The 20,907-nt window shown below is 52.8% G+C and overlaps 1 protein-coding gene across 3 annotated transcripts in view; it reads left to right on the top strand.

Moving 5' to 3' along the window:
- The window catches only part of LOC144950156 (transcriptional coactivator YAP1-like), a 110,237-nt gene that overhangs the window by 53,955 nt on the left and 35,375 nt on the right, over positions 1-20,907 (top strand). For all 3 annotated transcript variants that reach the window (XR_013640348.1, XR_013640349.1, XM_078880218.1), the window contains one exon: positions 18,919-19,064. Coding sequence is in view for 1 of the 3 variants with exons in the window: in XM_078880218.1 (XP_078736344.1) it covers positions 18,919-19,064 (146 nt within the window). In the remaining 2 variants the exon portion in view is untranslated. The remainder of the gene's footprint in view (positions 1-18,918; positions 19,065-20,907) is intronic.

The following is a 20,907-nucleotide window of genomic DNA, read 5'->3' on the forward strand; positions in this document are numbered from 1 at the left end:
CTGAAGGAGGTCAACATCTCCTAGCCACCGCGTTGTTATGCGGCCCGACGTCCGACGTTTCGCCCCGGGCGCTGGGAAGACGACGCGGGGCGGAAACGTCGGACGCCGTGTCGAAACGACGCACGGCACATCCCGAAGACGCGTCATCGGAGAGCTACGGGGCAGTGTTGTTGTTTGTTGTTGTTGATGGTGGTGGGGAGCGGTGGTGCAGCGGTTAGCGTGCCACGCTCCAAACCCGGCGACCCGAGTTAGATTCTCGCTTACAGCCACCAACACCAGTGAGCGCCTGAGTGCGGTGTGTAGTGAACATCGCCACTGAGGGAGACAAAGGCGGCCGGGCGTGGTGCCGGCCACCCACCCCCTCGTGTGCCACAGTGCCGGCCTTCATAGGGCGCTGCTACTCGCTAACAGCACTTGCCCCAACGGTCTGTCAAGGCTACACGGGGGACCTTTGTCTTTGTACAGGCAGCACTTGCCCCAACATTCTGTCACGGGCTACACGGGGGATCGTTGTCTTTGTACAGGCAGCACTTGCCCCAACAGTCTGCCACGGGCTACACGGGGGACCTTTGTCTTTGTACAGGCAGCCCTTGCCCCAACGGTCTGTCAAGGCTACACGGGGGATCTTTGTCTTTGATGGTGGTGAGTGGGGGTAGTCGGAGCTTGCTGCTCTACGTGGCTGAGTGGCTTCAGAGTTTGCGGGGGGGGGGGCAGCTGAGGGTATTTTTCTGGGTGGCTTGTCTGGGTGGTGGGGGCCAGTCCCACGGAGGGCCATCAAAGGGACACGCGGGGGGGGCCTTTGTTGACAATAAACAAAGCTTGACTTGCCCACGTCTTGGATGATTTGACACTAACCTTACAAATGGTTCTCCATTTTGGCTTTACAAGGTCCTATCTCCCCCACCCGAAACAGCTGATAGGGGTCCCCACTTAAGGAGGGGTTTTATTGTCCTTCCCATGGTGGTCTGGAGCGGTGGTGCACACTAACTGACCCGGTAAAACAAAACGAAAAAATATACACGTTTTCTTTTATTTACCAGGTATGGGCCCCATTGAGCTTCCAGATCGCTCTCTTTACACGCTTTCATTTAACTCACTCTGTCTGTTGTTGTTGTTGTATCCTCAAATCTTGTAACTCAATTTTAACCCACTTCCCAATGTGGTATCGACTGCAAACTTGGTATAGTCACGTAGAAGGGAAGTAATAAAATAATAAAAATAAAACATAACACAACGCAAGCAGCCGTCCTCATGTGAGGACGGCTGCTTGCGTTGTGGCCGAAACGTCGTGAGAATTATTTTATTATGTTTTATTTTTATAATTTTATTACTTCCCTTCTACGTGACTTTACCGAAAGAACCAAGAAGATGAATCCCTGCAGTCACGAAACTTGGTATACTTATGTCATACTGATGACAATACTATATTGTATCATAAAACAAAAAGTTTTAAACATTCTTTTTTTATATGTTCTGTTTCGGCTTGGGTCTAATTGTCCACGGTCAACTGACGTTGGCTGTAATTGGCCACGGCCCCTTACGTTATGGCAAGCCTCGGGGCCACTTCCTAGAGTCGAGGAGTTCTTCCATTACGAGTACATTTCATAAAAGCGTGTTTTCAAAAAGTTTTTTTAATATTACTTTTTCAGAAGCGACCTGGCCCAGAAATGATAGCGTAACGAAGTGGGCTTATCAGCATCACGTGGGAAATGTAGAGCAGCAGCCAAGTACACTAAACGCGTGATGCCGATTTTAAATGTGGAGGGGAAAACCGGAGGACCCGGAGAAAAAACCACACGGACCACGGCAAGAGGGAGAGAGAGACACGCAAACTCCAGATATACAGCAGCAGGCGTCAGGGTCGGGATCGAACCCACGACATCCTGCATACCAGGCGAGGTAGTTAACATCTTGCCACCGTGGCGCCCCCCAATTCGGGGAGACAAAGGCGGCCGGGCGTGGTGATGCCCACTCCACCCCCTCGTGTGCCGTGCCGTGCCGGCCTTCATAGGTGCAAGCTAGCAGCACTTGCCCCAGCTGTTAGTTAAAGGCTATTGGGGGGATCTTTGTCATTGTATGAGTGCATCTGGCACGTATTTGGTGGGTTTGAATCCCAGGTTGGGTCGTCTCTCAAAGCCCATCTCTGCGCTCGATTAAATTTGAGCGCTACACTGCCGCGTTGTAGCAAGTTTCACAGTTGTCCTTTCCTCCCACGGATGGAATGGCCCCTGTTATGGCAATGTGGAATGTCTAGTTAACCCTGGTGGGGGGGCGGGGAGAGGGGGGGGCATATTTGCACACATTTGTAATGTTTGTACGTTGAACTTCTTTCGCACCGTACGTAGCCAACCGTGCCGATCGGAGGTGCGGGGGGTGGGGGACAACAATCACTAAAACACAAAAATCAGTTTCTAAAGAAGCGAGTTTGTCAATCCCGATGATGATGATGATGATTTAAAAGTGGACAGCTCCCAGCAGCTTCCTAACATCGGAAGGAAGAGAGCGTTCCAGACGGCCGCAGAAGCGCGTCTGAAAGCGCCGCGCAATGCGGTGACCGCCACCGTCTTTGTTCGAAGGTTAGACGAAAGCCGCCACCGCTGCTGCTGCTGCAAGGATGATGATCGGAGTTTGCGCGACGATGGCTTGTGCTCAGAGGTCGCAAACGGGTTTTGATTCCTTACCCGTACCCGGCCGTACCAGGGTCGCAAACGGGTACCCGGCCGTACCCGTACCCTACCCGTACCTGGCCGGGTACGGGTAGGGTACGGGTATCGGGTACCCGATTACGACCTCTGGGATGAAGCCATGTTGCAGACGCGGGTGGGTTGATTCTAGGAACTTGAATTGTGAGAAGAGACAAGACGTTGGGAAATGAGTGACAAACGGTGACTCACTAGTAACTCACGGTCTACCCGTACCCGGCCGCACCAGGGTCGCAAACGGGTGCCCGTACCCGGCCGGGTACGGGTAGCCGGGTATCGGGTAGGGTACGGGTATCGGGTACCCGGTTGCGACCTCTGCTTGTGCTCTTCGACGAGCTCGGCGAGGCATTGCGGTTCATCTGTGGCAAGCAGCGCTTTTGTTTGCGATGAGTGCGACCTGACAACACACTCGTTGGGAAAGCAGAGGATGCCAGCGGGTCGCCGCGCTGTGCGATGGATCCTGCGGCGACGCGCGTGATATCTGGCGAATGATATCTGAATGGGTCCTGACGGAGGGGGGGGGGGGTCGGGGGGGGGTCGAGGGGGGGGGTGCTTTTATGACGAAGAGGAACATTTCCCCATAGAACGTCGTGGTTGTCGCGAGGGTTCGGGCAAAACCGACTCGTCGCCGGCGCGTGCCGCTGTCGGCTTCCTTCCACAAACGAGGCGCGTTTGATGTAGTAAAGAATAAAAACTAACTTGATCATTTCACTCGAAAGTACCTGGCGGCCTTCTGTGTGTCATGAGAGTGATTTTTGGAACGTGACTAAAATGCGCTCGTGCGAGTCTGCGAAGTATGAAAAATTATCATGGGTGTGTTTTACCCTCTCTGGCAATACTACAACCGGTGTTAAGAAATAGTGTGTGTGTGTGTGCATAAGATTGTGTGTGCATGTGTGTGTGTATTTGTGGTTATGTAATTGCGCGTGTGTCGTTTGCCATGCCGACCTCCATAGGTGCTCGCTAACAGCACTTGCCCCCAACACTGGACGTTAAAGGGCTACTCTATCTATACCTTTGTCATTGTGTGTTTGTGAACGAGTCCATATGTGAGCGTCGATGAATGTGCGTAATTGTGTGTGTGTGTGTAGACAAAGACAAAGATCCCCTATAGCCTGTAACAGACTGTTGGGATAAGTGCTGTTAGCGAGCACCTATGAAGGCCGGCACGTGGGAGCGGTGGTGTAGATGTTAGCGCTACGCTGCGCTACGAACTCGGCCAGACGAGTTCGATTCCCGCTCACGGCCAACACCGGTGACGATTATCTGAACCGGTCCCGGGCCTCCCCTAGGTCGACTCAGCCTCAAATGAGTACCTGGCACGGTGTGTAGTAAACATCGCCACTGGGGAGACAAAGGCGGTCGGGCGTGGTGCTGGCCACCCACCCACCCACCCCCTCGTGTGCCGTTCCGGCCTTCATAGGTGCTCGCTAACAGCACTTGCCCCAACAGTCTATCAAAGGCTATACAGGGGGGGGGGGGGGGGGTGGTTGCCTTTGTGTGCGTAGCATTATGTAATGTGTGAGCGTGTGGTCAGCAGGTCGTGTAGCGGTCAAGGCGCTGCGCTACGATCCGTGCGGTCCGGGTTTTATTTTTTCGCCGTGCGCCGCCACCCCGACATGGCCTGTGACGATTGTCTGAACCGGTCCTGGGCCTCGCCTAGGTCGACTCGGCCTCAAATGAGTAGCTGGGTGCAATGTTTTTAAGCACATCGCCGCTGGGGGAGACAAAGGCGGCCGTGCGTGCCGGTGGCCACCCCCCTCGTGTGCCGTGCCGGCCTTCACAGGTGCTGCTCGCAAACAGCACTTGCCCCTACAGTCTGTTGAAGGCTAGACGGGGGATCTTTATTTTTTGTTCTTGGGAGGACGTGAGGGTGTGTGTGTGGGAGGACGTGTGTGGGAGGACGTGTGTGTGTGAGGGTGTGAGGACGTGTGTGTGTGGACGTGTGTGTGTGTGGGAGGACGTGTGTGTGTGTGTGTGGACGTGTGTGTGTGTGGGAGGACGTGTGTGTGTGTGTGCGGACGTGTGTGTGTGTGTGTGTGTGGACGTGTGTGTGGGAGGACGTGTGTGTGTGTGGGAGGACGTGTGTGTGTGGGAGGACGTGTGTGTGTGTGCGGACGTGTGTGTGTGTGTGGACGTGTGTGTGTGTGTGGACGTGTGTGTGTGTGTGTACGTGTGTGTGTGTGTGTGTACGTGTGTGTGTGTGTGTGTACGTGTGTGTGTGTGTGGGAGGACGTGTGTGTGTGTGTGTGTGCGGACGTGTGTGTGTGTGTGTGTGCGTGCGTGGGTGGTGGGGTTAAAGACAGTTGAAGGAGTTGTGCACAGTCCAACTCTCATCGCACAGCATCCGCTTTGTCTTCCACGTCGTCCACTTCCATCTCCCATCAATGGCCGAGTTGTTGCGCTCCCCGTGTAACGGGGCTGCTTCACCGATCTCTCGCTCGCATCCCCAGAGAAGTTGGGAGCGTTCGGCAGAGGTCGCAACCGGGTACCCGATACCCGTACCCTACCCGATACCCGGCTACCCGTACCCGGCCGGGTACGGGTACCCGTTTGCGACCCTGGTGCGGCCGGGTACGGGTACGGGTAGGCTGTGAGTCACTGGTGAGTCACCGTTTGTCACTCATTTCCCAACGTCTTGTCTCTTCTCACAATTCAAGTTCCTAGAATCAACCCACTCGCGCCTGCAACATGGCTTCATCCCAGAGGTCGCAATCAGGTACCCGGCCGTGCCCGTACCCTACCCGTATCCGGCCGGGTACGGGTAGAGTACGGGTACGGCTGGGTACGGGTACCCATTTGCGACCCTGGTGCGGCCGGGTACGAGTAAGGAATCAAAACCCGTTTGCGACCTCTGGGGTTCGGCCGCTTGCTGTAAATGTTCCACGCAACGATAAGCCTCTTCTCCCAAGCCTCCTCCTTCGTCATCGTTGAGACGTCGTTTGCGACGGGCCCCAAGTCGTTTCCTGTTAAACAGCTGCAATAGATGTTGACTTAAAACTTTTCTTGACTGCAGGAATCCATGTTCTTTGGTTCTTTTGGTAGATAGAAAAAAAAGTCACGTAGATAGAAAATAAAAATAACTTTTAAATAAAAGAAAAAAATTTAAAATTTCATTAAAAATAAAAGCAAAAAAAAACACGACGTTTCGATCGCAACACAAGCGGCCTTCATCAGGCAGAGAGAATTATTTATCTTTTTTATTTTTTTATCTACGTGACTTTACCGAAATAAATCAAGAATACAGCTCCAATAGCTGAGTGGGCCTTTAGCTCGGTGGGCCTTAACTAGTAAAACTAAATAAAATGGTTGAGTTTTAGTGATCGTTATTAGGCTCGCAGAGAGCCAGGTCCCGCCTTGGCTAGCGGGGGAAACGTGGCGGTCGCGCTCAAGACTTCCCAAATCGGGAGGTCAGGAGGTCAAATCCCAGATCGGGCGGTGGGGGAGTGGGTGAAGCTGGATTAAAATTAATCGGTAACAAGCCAGAGCGGTTTCCTACACGAATGAGCCATTGGCGATCATCTCCTGTTCACAGACGCCTCTGAGCCCAGCGGTGGAAATTCCACATTCCTATGGAGGGGGGCAGTGGGTGAGACTATCCGTGGAGCAGCGTGGTTCTGAATCTCTACTGCGGCCTTGCATCTCTTTGGTTGTCAATCTTTAGCAAACAAAAGTATAATTTACACTATGAGACATCTCCTTTACCAGTGGCAAAATATAGTAATAGGTTTTTACCCTTTCAACTGGTACAAAAACTGACACCTTCATACAAGGCGGCAATTTGACTGCTTGTGTTGTGGTTATTGCAAACATGATGCCTTGTAAAAAGGTGTCAGTTTTTGTACCAGTTGAAAGGGTAAAAAGCTATTACAAAAAGTATAATGTTAATCAATACGAAGGGTTTGATGAAACAAAGTAGTTGTATTTCGATTTAAAGCTTTCGTGACTGCAAGGATTCATATTCTTGGTTCTTTCGGTAAAGTCACGTAGAAGGGAAATAATACAAATAAATCAATAAAATTCTCACGACGTTTCGGCCACAACGCAAGCAAGGACGGCTGCTTGCGTTGTGGCCGAAACGTCGTGAGAATTGTATTTGATTATGCTTTATTATTTTATTATTTCCCTTCTACGTGACTTTACAGAAAGAACCAAGAATATCAATGAATCAATTGCCCGTCCGATCATCGGTTTCCACCGGTGAAGGTGAGAATACTGCGTAGTTGTGGTGGGGTTAAATCTGCCTCGCCTCTTCCCCCCCCCCTATGTGTGCCGCTGGACGGGAGGTGGCGGCGGTGGTGGTGGTGCTGGGCGCGGCTTGGCGATGTTAACTGCGTCGCAGAAGCGTCGTTGTGTTGGGGGGTTGTTGAGCGGGTGGGTGGGTGAATGTACGAGTGGGTGAGTGTATGAGTGGGTGGGTGGGTGAGTGTATGAGTGGGTGGGTGGGTGAGTGTATGAGTCGGTGGGTGGGTGAATGTATGGGTGGGTGGGTGAGTGTATGAGTGGGTCGGTGGGTGGGTGAGTGGGTGGATGGGTGTATGCTTGCTAATTGGAGGTGCGGAGAGGGGGACAGCAAACTAAAGACAAAAATCAGTTCGAAGGAAATGAGTGGATGGGTGAGTAAGTGCTTGAGTAGGTGAGTGGGGGTGGGTGGGTCGGTGAGTGTGTAGGGGGAGCGGTGGTGTAGTGGTTAGCACACTGCGCTACGAACCTGGCGACCAGAGTTCGATTCCCGCTCACGCTCACGGCCAACACCGGTAACGATTATCTGAACCGTTCCTGGGCCTCCCCTAGGTCGGCTCAGCCTAATATTAGTACCTGGTGCAGTGTGTAAACATCTCCACTAGGGAGACAAAGGCGGTCGGGCATGGTTCTGGCCACCCACCCCCTCGTGTGCTGTGCCGGCCTTCATAGGTGCTCGCTAACAGCACTTGCCCCAACAGTCTGTGCAGGCTATACGGGGGGGGGGGAGGGATCTTTGTCTTTGTGTGTGTGGGTGGGTGGCTGAGTGTTCGTATGGGGAACTTCTGTCGCACCGTACGTACCCGCACAACCGTGCTAATCGGAGGTGCGGGAAGGTGGGGACGACAAACCGAACACAAAAAAATAAGTATAAAAAAAATCAGTTTTCAATCTCGACGATGTTAAAAGTTGCTTCCCAAAACCGTGGGCGACATGGGGCACGCCCGCGTTCGCTAACCCCACCCCCCCCCGCGTGACGGGATGAAGTATTTCAGCTTTCGCAGGTCGCTCGCTCCTGGTTGAAGGACATGGATTTATTAAAAACATCGATGGAGAGTGCCCTTGGTGCGAGTGGGGTCGGTTAAACATTGACACGCTCGGAGAGGACGGGTGACCGGTGTACTGTACACCGGTCACCGAGAGAGACTGCGGAATTGTGGGGCAGGAAGGTGGTCGCAAGGTTATGGAAGCGTCGCCTTGCAATTCACTTTCTCCTGCTGCCACTGCCGGCAGGAGGGGCCTGTCAACTTGGGGGCTCTGAGATGATGTGATTTTGGCCTACTCTTCCACACTTGCCAGACGTTGGGGGGTTGGGGGGGATTTAAGAAGCGCTGATCCCGCTCCATTTTTTTACACCCCCAACTCGACTCGCAGCGAGTTTCAGCGTGCCGGCTGACGTCAACGAAAAAGCAACAGCAGAAATAAGAATAACCCGTAAAAACAAAGTTTTTCACTATAAATCCTTTATATGCGTGGCGGCTAGAGTCCTCTCGTCCTCTGGCTTGAGATGGCTGCCACCTATGGGTCAGATGATTGCATTGCACCATTAAGCAATTGGTAATTAAATATAATATTTTTGTCCTAAAAAGTGTAAAAATTTGGAAAAAAATTTCACGAACATCAATTGTCACGCACAACGAGCCTGTGTGCAAAATGTCAGCTCGATTGGATCACGGGAAGTGGGTTAAAAAACGACCGAAAGATTTGCACGGTCCTATGCAAGCAAGCAAGCAAGTGAACTTAATATAAAGGATTTAAAAAAAAGAAACTCCCACAAACACCAGGGCAGGATTGCACCGCTGCCGGTAATGCGCCGGTGAAACGCGACCGACGCTCGGCGTCGTACAGTGACGGGAGTTTTGCTTTCCGAGCGGCAGGCAAAGCGGCTATTAAAACTAAACTAAACCATTTTTTTGTTTGTTTCCCAGGTAAGGCCCCCCCCCACACCCACCGAGCTTGCATAGCTTATTTTTCAGAAACGACCTGGTTACCGCAAATGATAGGTCGACAAAGCGGGCAGACACACAAACTCAATATACAGCAGCAGGCGTTATTCGTTACTAGAACAGCACTAGTGTATAGTGTATATGTATAGTGTAGTGTATAGTGTAATATATAGTGTAGTGTGTAGTGTAGTGTACTATTACAGCGCCACCGGCAGTGTGCTGGAGAGCAAATCCACAACGTTTGCAATCTGAGTCCGACGTTTCGCCAGTAATTACAACGAGCATTATCAGGCGGGACAGTCAGATTCGTGGAGAAATCCTGTTGTTTCGTCCCCACCGCCCCCGCTTGAATTTATCCGATGTCTTCCTTAGCCTGTGGCGGCGAAAATATAAAACCGCGCAGCCTTGACGCATATTATTCTTAAGTGGTCGCAACTCCTGCCCGCCATAAAAAAATATAAAAATGCTGAAAGCAAACCCTTGGCCAGAGGAGTTTGTTGTTGGCCTGCGTGTGGGATTGATCTCCGTGGTAAAGGAAAATAAAACCCCCCAGTGGAAAAATTAATGTTCACGGGAAAGTGAGTAAATATGTTGAAATGTCTCCTTTCTCTCTCGCTCTCTCCTGTTGTTGTTGTTGCTGCAAAAAAATGCAGACCACCCCTGCCACCGAAACAAAACCCCCCCCGTTGGAAAAAAATGTTCACGGGAAAGTGAGTAAATATGTTGAAATGTCTCCTTTCTCTCTCGCTCTCTCCTGTTGTTGTTGTTGTTGCAACAGCAACAAAATGCAGACCACCCCTGCCACCGAATCCTTAACGCGATGCCAACCGCATTGGGGGCGGCGAAAAAAAAAATGAAGTGGTGGTGGTTGTGGCGGAGACTTTGATCCCACGCTGTGTGTTGGAGCCGCCAGACCCGTTACGTTGAGAGTGAGTTGAGGAGGAGGGAGGAGGGAGGAGGGGGGGATTGGATGGATACATAAATAAATACCCATGCCAACCGGAACCACCTGTTCTTTAAAGGTACACTGGGCACCGAGTGATGGTGCGCGCACGTGGCACGCGCATTGCAGCGCAAGGCTTTGAAGATTCCCGTCGCGTTTTAGTTTTTGTTGCTTAACCCTTTCACTGTTTCGAGAGGACAGTGCATATTATTACCATTATCAGAGTTTGTTTCTTTTTGTTTGCATTTTGACTGCTTGTGTTGTGGTTATTGCAAACATGATGCCTTGTATAAAGGTGTCAGTTTTGTACCAGTTTAAAGGGTAAATACCTACTACTATAGGTTCTGTAAAAGTTTATTTTTTTAGCAGGGCGCGGTCGGTCGGTCGGTCGGTCTTGCGTCCACGTCCACATCGGCGAGCGCGGCTTGAATTTTACTCGGCCTCACCGTCGTTCCTATGAAGGCGTCGTCGCTCGCGACCAGCGGCGAAAAAACCGTGCCGCGCGTTCCTTTGCGGGCGAGGCGTTGGGGCGTACCGGCGGAGTTCTTTTGTTTATTTTGTTTTCGTTCAAAAGCAATTCCTCCGTTTCCGTTTTCCCGATGACGTACGGAAACGAACGAAGTTGCGCGCGCGTCGTTGGGAGGGGGGGGGGAAAGGGGGGGTTAGGAAAGTGTGCCCCGGTGAGGTGAACAAGGTGGCCAGGGTTGGGGGAAGTCAAGAGCCGCTGAGCTGGCACTGCGGAGAGAGACCTGGGTTTGAATCCTGGCTTGGGCCGCACAACCACGCGACTTGAACGAATTAGGAGTAGATAGCTCCTCTCCTCCTAACGACGGTAATTGGCTCGACGAGACCGATCGTTTAGTGATTTGGTCGTTAAGCGAGGATAGGAAATATGCGCGTTACGAAGGCTTAGTTCGGTTCCGATAGCATTGAAAGTTAACCCCAATTTTTTTTACCCGAAAAAACGTGCTTTGTAAATATTTTAACAATGGATATTAATACGTAAAGATACTAACACCTATGGACGGCTGCTTGCGTTGTGGCCGAAACGTCGTGAGAATTATTTTATTATGTTTTATTTTTAATATTTTATTATTTCCCTTCTACGTGACTTTACCGAAAGAACCAAGAAGATACTAACACCGTTGTGAACACGTAATATTTAAATGAAACGCGGTTAAGCGATGCATTGATTAATATTTACTGTACCCGCAAGAGCCCATCGTGAACAGGGGAATGGTCGGTAAGCGAACACGTTGGGGGGAGCGGTGGTGCAGCGGTTAGCGCTACGCTGCGCTACGAACCTGGCGACCCGAGTTCGATCACCAGTGACGATTATTTTAACTGGTACTGGGCCTCAAATGAGTGCCTGGTACGGTGTGTAGATACATCGCCACTGGGGAGACAAAGGCGGTCGGTCGGGGCGTGGTGTTGGTTCGATTCCCGCTAATGGTCGTCAACACCAGTTATTAAGCAATGAGTGGGTGGGTAGCGAGTGTGGTGAGCAAGTGGGTGGGTGAGTGAGTGAGTGGGTGAGTTGGTGGGGGGGTGAGTGAGTGGTTGAGTGGGTGAGTTGGTGGGGGGGTGGGTGAGTGGTTGAGTGGGTGAGTGGTTGAGTGAGTGGGTGAGCGAGTGGGTGAGTGGTTGAGTGGGTGGGTGAGTGAGTGAGTGAGTGGGTGGGTGAGTGGGTGAGTGGGTGGGTGTGTGAGTGAGTGGGTGAGTGAGTGAGTGGGTGAGTGGGTGGGTGGGTGGGTGAGTGAGTGGGTGGGTGGGTGGGTGAGTGAGTGAGTGGGTGGGTGAGCGAGTGGGTGGGTGGGTGGGTGAGCGAGTGGGTGAGTGGGGCTGGGTGGGTCAGTGAGTGTGTAGGGTGGTCGGTGGCTCAGCGGTTAGCGCTACGAACCTAACCTGGCCACCCGAGTTCGACTCCCGCTCACGGCTAACACCAGTGACGATTATCTGAACCGGTCCTGGGCCTCCCCTAGGTCGACTCAGCCTTAAATGAGTACCTGGTGTGGTGTGTAAACATCGCCACTGGGGAGACAAAGGCGGTCGGGCGTGGTGCTGGCCACCCACCCCCTCGTTCGTGTACCGTTCCGGCCTTCATAGGTGCTCGCTAACAGCACTTGCCCCTACAGTCTGTTAAGGCTATACGGGGGATCTTTATCTTTGTGTATATATGTGCGCACGTTGGAACTTCTTTTGCACCGTACGTGGCCAGCCGTGTGAATCGGAGGTGCAGGTGACTGTGGTGAGTGTGCTCGCTCTGTCACCTCTGGAGAGGTGTTGGTGAGGGTGTGGTGAGGGTGTTGGTGAGGATGATGTGGTGAGGATGATGTAGTGTGGATGATGTGGTGAGGATAAAGTGGTGAGGCTGTTGGTGAGGATGTGGTGAGGATGGACACAGCCGTTCCTCCCTCTCACCCCCTCCTCTCCCTCTGCCACCCCCCCCCCCCCGTGCCCCCCCCGTGCCCCCCCCCCCTCCCCCACTGCCGCCACGTCCACCACCTCCCTCCCCCCCTACTCCCCCCCTACTCCCCTCCCCCCCCTCTCCCCCCCTACCCCCCTCCCCCCCTACTCCCCCCTACTCCCCTCCCCCTCTACTCCCCCCCTACTCCCAGCCACCAAATGTGTGCCAGATGCACTCGCGCAAAGACAAAGCTCCCCCGTGTAGCTTTCGCAAGGCTGTTTTTTTTTTTTGGGGGGGGGGGGGGTGTGGGGGGGTTGGCCTCGGGGGGAGGCCCCAGGATCGACCCAAATCATCGTCCGCCGGTGTTGGTCCAACTCGGGTCGCCGGGTTTCTGTAGCGCAGCGCTCATCGCTGCACCACCGCTCCCCACGAAGACAACCCACCCCCCCCAAAGATCCCCCGTGTAGCCTTAACAGACTGTTGGGGCAAGTGCTGTTAGCGAGTAGCACCTGTGAAGGCATGCTCGGGGGTGGGTGGCCAGCACCACGCCCGACCGCCTTTGTCTCCCCAGTGGCGATGTTTATGCACCGCACCAGGTACTCGTTTGAGCCTGAGTCGACCTAGGGGAGGCCCGGGGACCGGTTCGGATAATCGTCACCGGTGTTGGTAGCCGTGAGCGGGAATCGAAAAGGGTCGCCGGGTTCGTAGCGCAGCGTAGCGCTAACCGCTGCACCACCGCTCCCAACACACAGACACGCGGCTTCAACGACGCAATACCTCGTTTGTGTGTGCGAGCGTGTGAGTGTGGGTGTGTGTGAACGTGCGTGTGTGAGAATGTGAGTGTGAGCGTGTGAGTGTGTGTGTGTGAACGTGCGTGTGTGAGTGTGAGCGTGTGAGTGTGTGTGTGTGAACGTGCGTGTGTGAGTGTGTAAACGTGCGTGTGTGAGAGTGTGTGTGTGAGCATGTGTGAGCGTGGGTGCGCGTGTGTCTGTGTGAGAGTGTAAGCGTGTGTGTGCATGTGAGCGTGTGAGCATGTGTGTGCGTGTGAGCATGTGTGAGCGTGTGAACGTGTGTGTGTGCGCGTGTGTTCGCGTGTGAGCGAGTGTGAGCGCGTGTGAGCGTGTGAGCATGTGTGTGCGCGTGTGTCTGTGTGAGCGTGTGAGCGTGTGTGCGTGTGTGTGCATGTGAGCGTGCGCGTGTGTGCGCGTGTGTGTGTGTGTGTGTGCGTGTGTGTGCGTGCGTGCTCTGTACACGAGTTCGATTCCCGCTCACCGCCAACGCCGGCGACAATAATCCGACGCGATCACGCGCCTCCCCTAGATCGACTCGGCCTCAAATGAGCAGCTGGTGCGGTGCGTGTGCCGTGCCGGCCTTCGTAGGTGCTGCTGCTACTGACCAAGAGCACTTGCCCCGGCAGTCTGTTTAAGGCTACACGGGGGATCTTTGCCTTTGGTGCTAGCGGTGGTGGTAGTGGTGATGGTGAGGGGATACCAACCCCGTGTATACATTGGAACATCTTTCGCACCGCACGCAGCCAGCCGCAGCCAACCCGTGTTCATCGGAGGTGCGAGTGACCGGTACGGTTGGCGGATCTTCGTCTTCGTACGTGACCCAGCCAGCCGCAACCCTCGTCACAGCCCTCGTGACCCCTTCCACAGCCCTCGTGACCCCTTCCACAGCCCTCGTCACACCCATCATCATCACCCCTCTTCACACCCATCTCCAACCGATCGTCGCTTTTGCCGGGGTGGGGGGGGGTGAGAGAGATCACGATTGCACATCTGTGCACTTCAATGCCGTTGTTGTTGTTATTATGTTTTAAAGTGCCACCCAGACACCTCGGAGGTGCCAGAACTCTTCACGTGGGAGCGAGCGGGGGGGGCGAGCGGTGGGGCGAGCGGGGGGGCGAGCGGGGGGGCGAGCGGGGGGGGCGAGCGGGGGGGCGAGCGGGGGGGCGAGCGGGGGGGCGAGCGGTGGGGCGAGCGGTGGGGCGAGCGGTGGGGCGAGCGGTGGGGCGAGCGGTGGGGCGAGCGGTGGGGCGAGCGGTGGGGCGAGCGGTGGGGCGAGCGGTGGGGCGAGCGGTGGGGCGAGCGGTGGGGCGAGCGGTGGGGCGAGCGGTGGGGCGAGCGGTGGGGCGAGCGGTGGGGCGAGCGGGCGTCTGTGCCGGGTTCTACGCCCGCCTCGCTGCTCCAAGCAGTGGAGTCAGTCGACGTTGCTCTGCTCAATTCCAACGGAGCCATTTTGCACGCGTCTGTTTTACACCGCTTGTGACGTCCGTCGGCGTTCGTTTGTGCTGAATCACTTTTCTGACTTTGCCCCTTACTGGACATCTGTTTAGAAAGAGCTTCGTGGTGGTGGTGATGATGATGGCGGTGGTGGCGGCAGTGATGATGGTGATGATGGTGGTGATCATGATGATGATGGTGGTGATGATAATGGTGATGGTGGTGGTGATGGTGGTGATGATGATGTCGGTGGTGGCGGTGATGATGGTGGTGATCATGATGGTGGTGATGGTGGTGATTATGGCGGTGATGATGGTGGTGATGGTGGTGATGATGGCGGTGGTGGCGGTGATGATAATGGTGATGATGGCGGTGGTGATGGTGGTGGCGCCGGCGGTGATCATAATGATAATGATTGTGGTGGCGGTGATGATGATCGTGATGTTGTTGTTGTTGATGATGATGATGGCGATGATGTTGATCCACATGGGTGACCCCACGTTGAGGCTTCTCTGGCGGCCGACTGTACCCAGGCTAAGTTTAGCAGCGGCCCCCCCGTGCCTCTCACTTCCCCGACACCGCGTTCGGTGTCATCGTCACTCCGCTTAATTAATTTCCGCAGCGTGTGGACCTTGGGGGTGGTGGAGTGGGGGGGGTGGAGTTGGGGCAGGCCGGGGGGGTCCCTATGATTTGTTTGCGCGTGCGGTGGTGGTGGTGGTGAGCGGTACTGTTGGCACAGTAGGGGGTACAGCTGGCGGTGCATCGACTGGTCATCTCGGTCAGCCAACCCATGGCACCTGCTGGGTCTGTCCCGAGACCTCCTCCTGCACCTAGCCTGGCACAGTAGGGTGGGTACAGCTGGTGGTGCATCTACCGATCATCTTAGTCGGCCAACCCATGGCACCACGTGGGGTCTGTCCCGAGACCTCCACCTGTCAGTCAGCGAGCCTTCGACCACTTCACGTGGTAGCCTCAAAGTGCACCTGGCCTGGCACGGGCGCCGTGGTGACGCCACCGTCACTTAATGGCGAATGTCGGGCATTGTATTGGTGCGCGCGTGTGTGAGTACGCGTGTGAGTACGCGTGTGAGTACGTGTGTGAGTACGCGAGCGGGCACGCACGTTCCGTCGAGGCTGTTCGAACTTCCGTGGCCAGGTGCGTGGAACAAGTACGCTGCGGGTCCCGTGTCATGTCGAGAAGGATGATCCCGTCCCGTTGCTGCTTCTACTGCTGCAAGCTGTATTGGACGCACCAGGGTAGCGTGGATGTTGACTAGCTCGCCTGGCATACAGGAGGTTCGTGGGTTTGATCCCGACGCCCGACGCCTGTGTATTTGGAGCCTGCGCGTGTCTCTCCTTCTCTTGATCTCCCTCTCCGCCGTGGTCGCGTGGTTTTAGTTCTTTTTAAATCCTTTATATTAAGTTCGCGTGCTTGCTTGCTTGCTTGCGTGCTTGCTTGCTTGCTTAGGACCGTGCAAATCTTTCGGTCGTATTTTAACCCACTTCCCGTGATCCAATCGAGCTGACATTTTCCACACAGACTCGTTGTGCGAGACAATTATTGTTCGTGAAAAAAAATTCCCAAAATTTTACACTTTTTAGGCAAAAAAAATTTATTTTACATATATTCAAATATAACGCATTCATGGCTTTGGCTGAACGTCAGTGTAAGAGCCCAGAGCGTAACCCCTCCACAGGCCGTGGCGGAGTAGCGCAGTTGGTAGCGCCCTCGCTTCCCATGCCAAAGGTCGCGGGATCGATCCCCACGTCCTCCACAGGCGAATATATTTTTAAATCCTTTATATTAAGTTCGCTGCCACGCATATAAAGGATTTATAGTGAAAAACTTCGTTTTTACGGGTTATACTTATTTCTTTCTCCGGGTGCCCCTGGTTGTTTTACTCGGCGCTTCGAAGCAACGTCGCGCGTTCGGCAGCCGTGACCACGCGACAGTCAGCTTGCTGCTCAAAAAAGAAGGTGCTCCCGATTTGGCATGATCGGCTACGTACGGCGCGAAAGAAGTTTGGTGGGCGACGATGGCGGTGCGACTGGCGCTGGCGAAGGGCAGAAGGAAATGAATAAGAAGTTTTCGTGACTGCAAGGGAGTCACACTCTTTGTTTTTTTTCGGTAAGTCACGTAGGTAAAAAAATAAACGAATGAATTTGTCTGCAACGGTTCTACCTGAAGACGCGGAAGCTTGCGTTGCCTCCGAAACGTCGTGATTTAATTTAGTTGTTTTTTCATTTATTTATTTTTTACCGACGTGACTTTACCGAAAAAACGAAAGAGTATGACTCCCTCGATTAAGCACCAGGGGCTGGCCTGCCCGTACCCTCGGCGGTCCCCCCCCCTCGCCGGCCCCCTAATCCCGCTTGTGCCCGGACCACCGCATTCACTCGTAAGGTGATCTTGGCCACCAGCTGTTTTTTTTTTTTGTGCGGTTGTTGTTGCCGCCGCAGTCGTAGTTTCTGCGAGTATCGGATCCAGGAGACCACGTGACCCGCTGGCCCCGTGTCATGTGACCAACCTCAGAACTCAACTGGGCCAAAGGTCACGGAAGTGGAAAAAAAGAGGCGACATTAAACGCCCCAGCTGCCCCCCACCCACTCACCCACCCAATTACCCTTTCACCCACCCACCCACTCACACTTTCCACCAAACCCCCCCCACGCATACGCTCACCCACGCAGCCAACCACCCACGCACTCACCCACCCACCCACGCATTCACCCACCCACCCACGCACTCACTCACCCACCCACGCATTCACCCACCCATCCATGCATTCACCCACCCACGCACACTCACCCACCCAACAACCCACCCACGCATCCACACACCCACGCATCCACACACCCAACCACCCATCCCTCCATCCAACCACCCACCCACACACCCACCCACTTGATTTTTTCCACCCCATAGCTTCACTTCTCTTCTCCACCGCCGCCCCCCGACCCACCGCCCCCCCCCCATCTATTTTACATCCTTCCTGTATACCCCCCTGCCCACCCTCCTTTCTCCGCTATTTTTCCTTTCTTCCATCGTCATAAAGGGCAGTGCGGTGCTGCTGTTGCTGAAAGATGAGCGGCGGATTTCAACTGAAATGAGCAATGGGGCAGGGAGCTGTTTGCAGCAGCCGTGGACATTCCACACCCTTTCGATATCCCACCACCACCACCACGAAGTTGGTACTCGTTTTAGCGACCCACCCCCCACCCGGAGAGATGATGGACTGAGGCAATGAGTCAATCACCCAGCCACCCACCCCTCCCGCCGCACCGAATTACGAATTCGCGATCAATGGTTCTTGAGCTTTATTGCAGCCTTGCACCCCATTGGTTTTCAATCGCAATGTTTATTTTATATATATAATGTTAATAAATACGTCGGGCTTGATGAAACACACTAAGTCGTTACTCACGTTGCCCGTGCTCGAGTTGCGCTTTCGATGATTTACCTTCAAAAAGAAGAATTTGCCCGTGTCTCGCACACCCCCAGAAAGGTGCATCTCGCCCCCCCCCCCCCAGCAGTTGTTTGACCATACTTCACCATGCCGGTCATTGCGGGTTGGTGCCATCGCTGGATAGGCAGGGCTGGTTGAGATGTCACACGTGTCTGGGAATCGAACTTGTGTCTCCAGGCTGAGTGCACGGTGTGCTTAGATTAGCACGTCTCCGGGAATCGAACTCGTGTCTCCAGGCTGAGTGTGCGGTGTGCTTAGATTAGCACGTCTCCGGGAATCGAACTCGTGTCTCCAGGCTGAGTGTGCGGTGTGCTTAGATTAGCACGTCTCCGGGAATCGAACTCGTGTCTCCAGGCTGAGTGCGTGGTGTGCTTAGATTAGCACGTGTCTGGGAATCGAACTCGTGTCTGCAGGCTGAGTGTGCGGTGTGCTTAGATTAGTACATGTCCAGGAGTCGAACTCGTGTCTCCAGGCTGAGTGCGTGGTGTGCGTAGATTAGTACATGTCCGGGAATTGAACTCGTGTCTCGAGGCTGAGTGCGTGGTGTGCGTAGATTAGCAAGTGTCCAGGAATCGAACTCGTGTCTCGAGGCTGAGTGCATTTACATGATTGAGATTATTTTGCCGCTTTAAATTTCCCATGTGATGATGATGATGAGCCACTTTGTTGACCTTTCATTTGTGATAGCCATGTCGCTTCTGAAAAAGAAGCTAATAGCTCAGTGGGCTTTACCTGGTAAGATTTAAAAAAATAGATTAGTTTTTTTCGTATTTATTTTTAGCGATTTGTTTACCTTTCCTACACTTTACACTCCTATCGTGTTTTTCAACCGTTTGTTCCTCCAGTACATAAAGTCATATTCTGATTCCATAAACTGCCGTGTCACTGTTTCCCCCGAAATGATGTTGATCATTGACGATGATCGATGATGTTGAAGGTGACGATGACGACGACGACGATGCTGTGTGTGTGTGTCTCCGAATGCAGTCACATCGACCAGACGACAACCTGGCAAGATCCCCGGAAATCTTTGGGCCCTCAAATGATTCTCCCTTCTCCAGCCAGCCCAGCGACGCAGCAGCAGCAGCAGCAGCGTGGCATGGGAGTGCAGCAGCAGCAGCAGCAGAATCTGGGTAAGTCAGAACCCTGCACCTTGAACGGCCCGGGGCTGCTACAGCATCCCCTTGTTCGTCACAAACTCGCCGTCTGCGATTTTTTTTAAATTACATAATACAGCGTTCCCTAGTTATACACGAATTCACTATCCGTGATTTAGAATTACACAATACAGCATTCCCTGGTTATATACGAATTCACTATCCGAGATTTTGAATTACACAACAAAGCGTTCCCTGCTTTCCACAAATTCACTCTGTGATTTTTAATTACACAATACAGCATTCCCTGCTTTCCACAAATTCACTCTGTGATTTTTAATTACACAATACAGCATTCCCTGGTTTCCACAAATTCACTATCTGTGATTTTGAATTACACAACAAAGCGTTCCCTGGTTATATATACGAATTCACTATCCGAGATTTTGAATTACTCAACACAGCGCTCCCTGGATATTCACAAACTCGCTCTCCGTGATTTTGAATTATGCTGATTATGACATGAAATTAAAAAAAACTGAACATTTATATATATATTTTAAACCATTAGCTTCATCGTTATTTGACACGTTCATTTTCATCGAGGCAATTTTCGGCCCCGATACATCACGTGCGCAGACAGACACACACCGTCAACATGAAGCCAAACCGATTATGAAAAGTGGGGGGGGGGGGGTATACAAAGCGAGGGAATGGGGCCGCTGCCCCCAAACCATACGGCAGGAGGTGTGGGGGTCCGTCTCACCCACCCAAAGGGGGAAAGGAGAGGGGAACTTTTTGTTTTCAGTACGGGTGGAAGGGAGAGAGGGGGACAACAAAAACACGCTCCTGACGTAAAGAACGGAAAGGAAAGAACAGAAGAGGCGGCCTAAACGGTGCAATGTTTACATTTTGATTGAAAGCTTTTCGTGACCGCAGGGATTCATATTCTTGGTTCTTTCGGTAAAGTCACGTAGAAGGGAAGTAATAAAATAATACAAATATAAAACAATAAAAATTCTCACGACGTTTCGACCGCAACACAAGCAATCATCATCAGGTGTGAAAACCACAGCACGATTGCTTGTGTTGCAATCGAAACGTCGTGAGAATTTTTGTTTATTATTTTATTCTAGATTTGAAGCTTTCGTGACTGCAAGGAAATCGTACTCTTAGGTTTTTATTATTATTTTTTACCTACGTGACTTCACCGAAAAAACCTAAGGCTATTATTTTATTGTTTCCCTCCTACGTGACTTTACCAAAAGAACCAAGAATATGGTGCAATGTGTGTTTCCCTGCACCCCTCCGGATCCGGCTTCCCGTCTTTTCTGCGGCGGTTTGCGCCCCTCGTCCCTCGTCCCTCGGTCACTGTTTCCCGACCCTCCACCCTGCTTGGCTTATTTCAGGCTTTGTATGAGGGGGGGGGGAGTGGAACAATGAATATATATTTTGTTTATCTTCTTGGTTCTTTCGGTAAAGTCACGTAGAATGGAAATAATAAAATAATAAAAATAAAACATAAAAATAATTCTCACGACGTTTCGGTCACAACGCAAGTAGCCGTCCCCAGGTGGAGAACAGGTGTGTCGAGAAGACAGCGTCTGAACAGGTCTGTCTTCTCGACAGACCTGTTCTCCACCTGAGGACGGCTGCTTGCGTTGTGACCGAAACGTCGTGAGAATTATTTTATAATGTTTTATTTTTATTATTTTATTATTTCCATTCTACGTGACTTTACCGGAAGAACCAAGAAGATGAATCCCTGCAGTCACGAAAGCTTTAAATCGAAATATTTTGTTTATTTTGTCAGTTAAGGGCCCCGCTGAGCTACGCAGCTGTTTTTCAGACACGACCCCGGCCGTCACAAATGATAGGT

Source organism: Lampetra fluviatilis, chromosome 56 (assembly GCF_964198595.1).
Source record: "Lampetra fluviatilis chromosome 56, kcLamFluv1.1, whole genome shotgun sequence".
NCBI classification, from domain to species: domain Eukaryota; kingdom Metazoa; phylum Chordata; class Hyperoartia; order Petromyzontiformes; family Petromyzontidae; genus Lampetra; species Lampetra fluviatilis.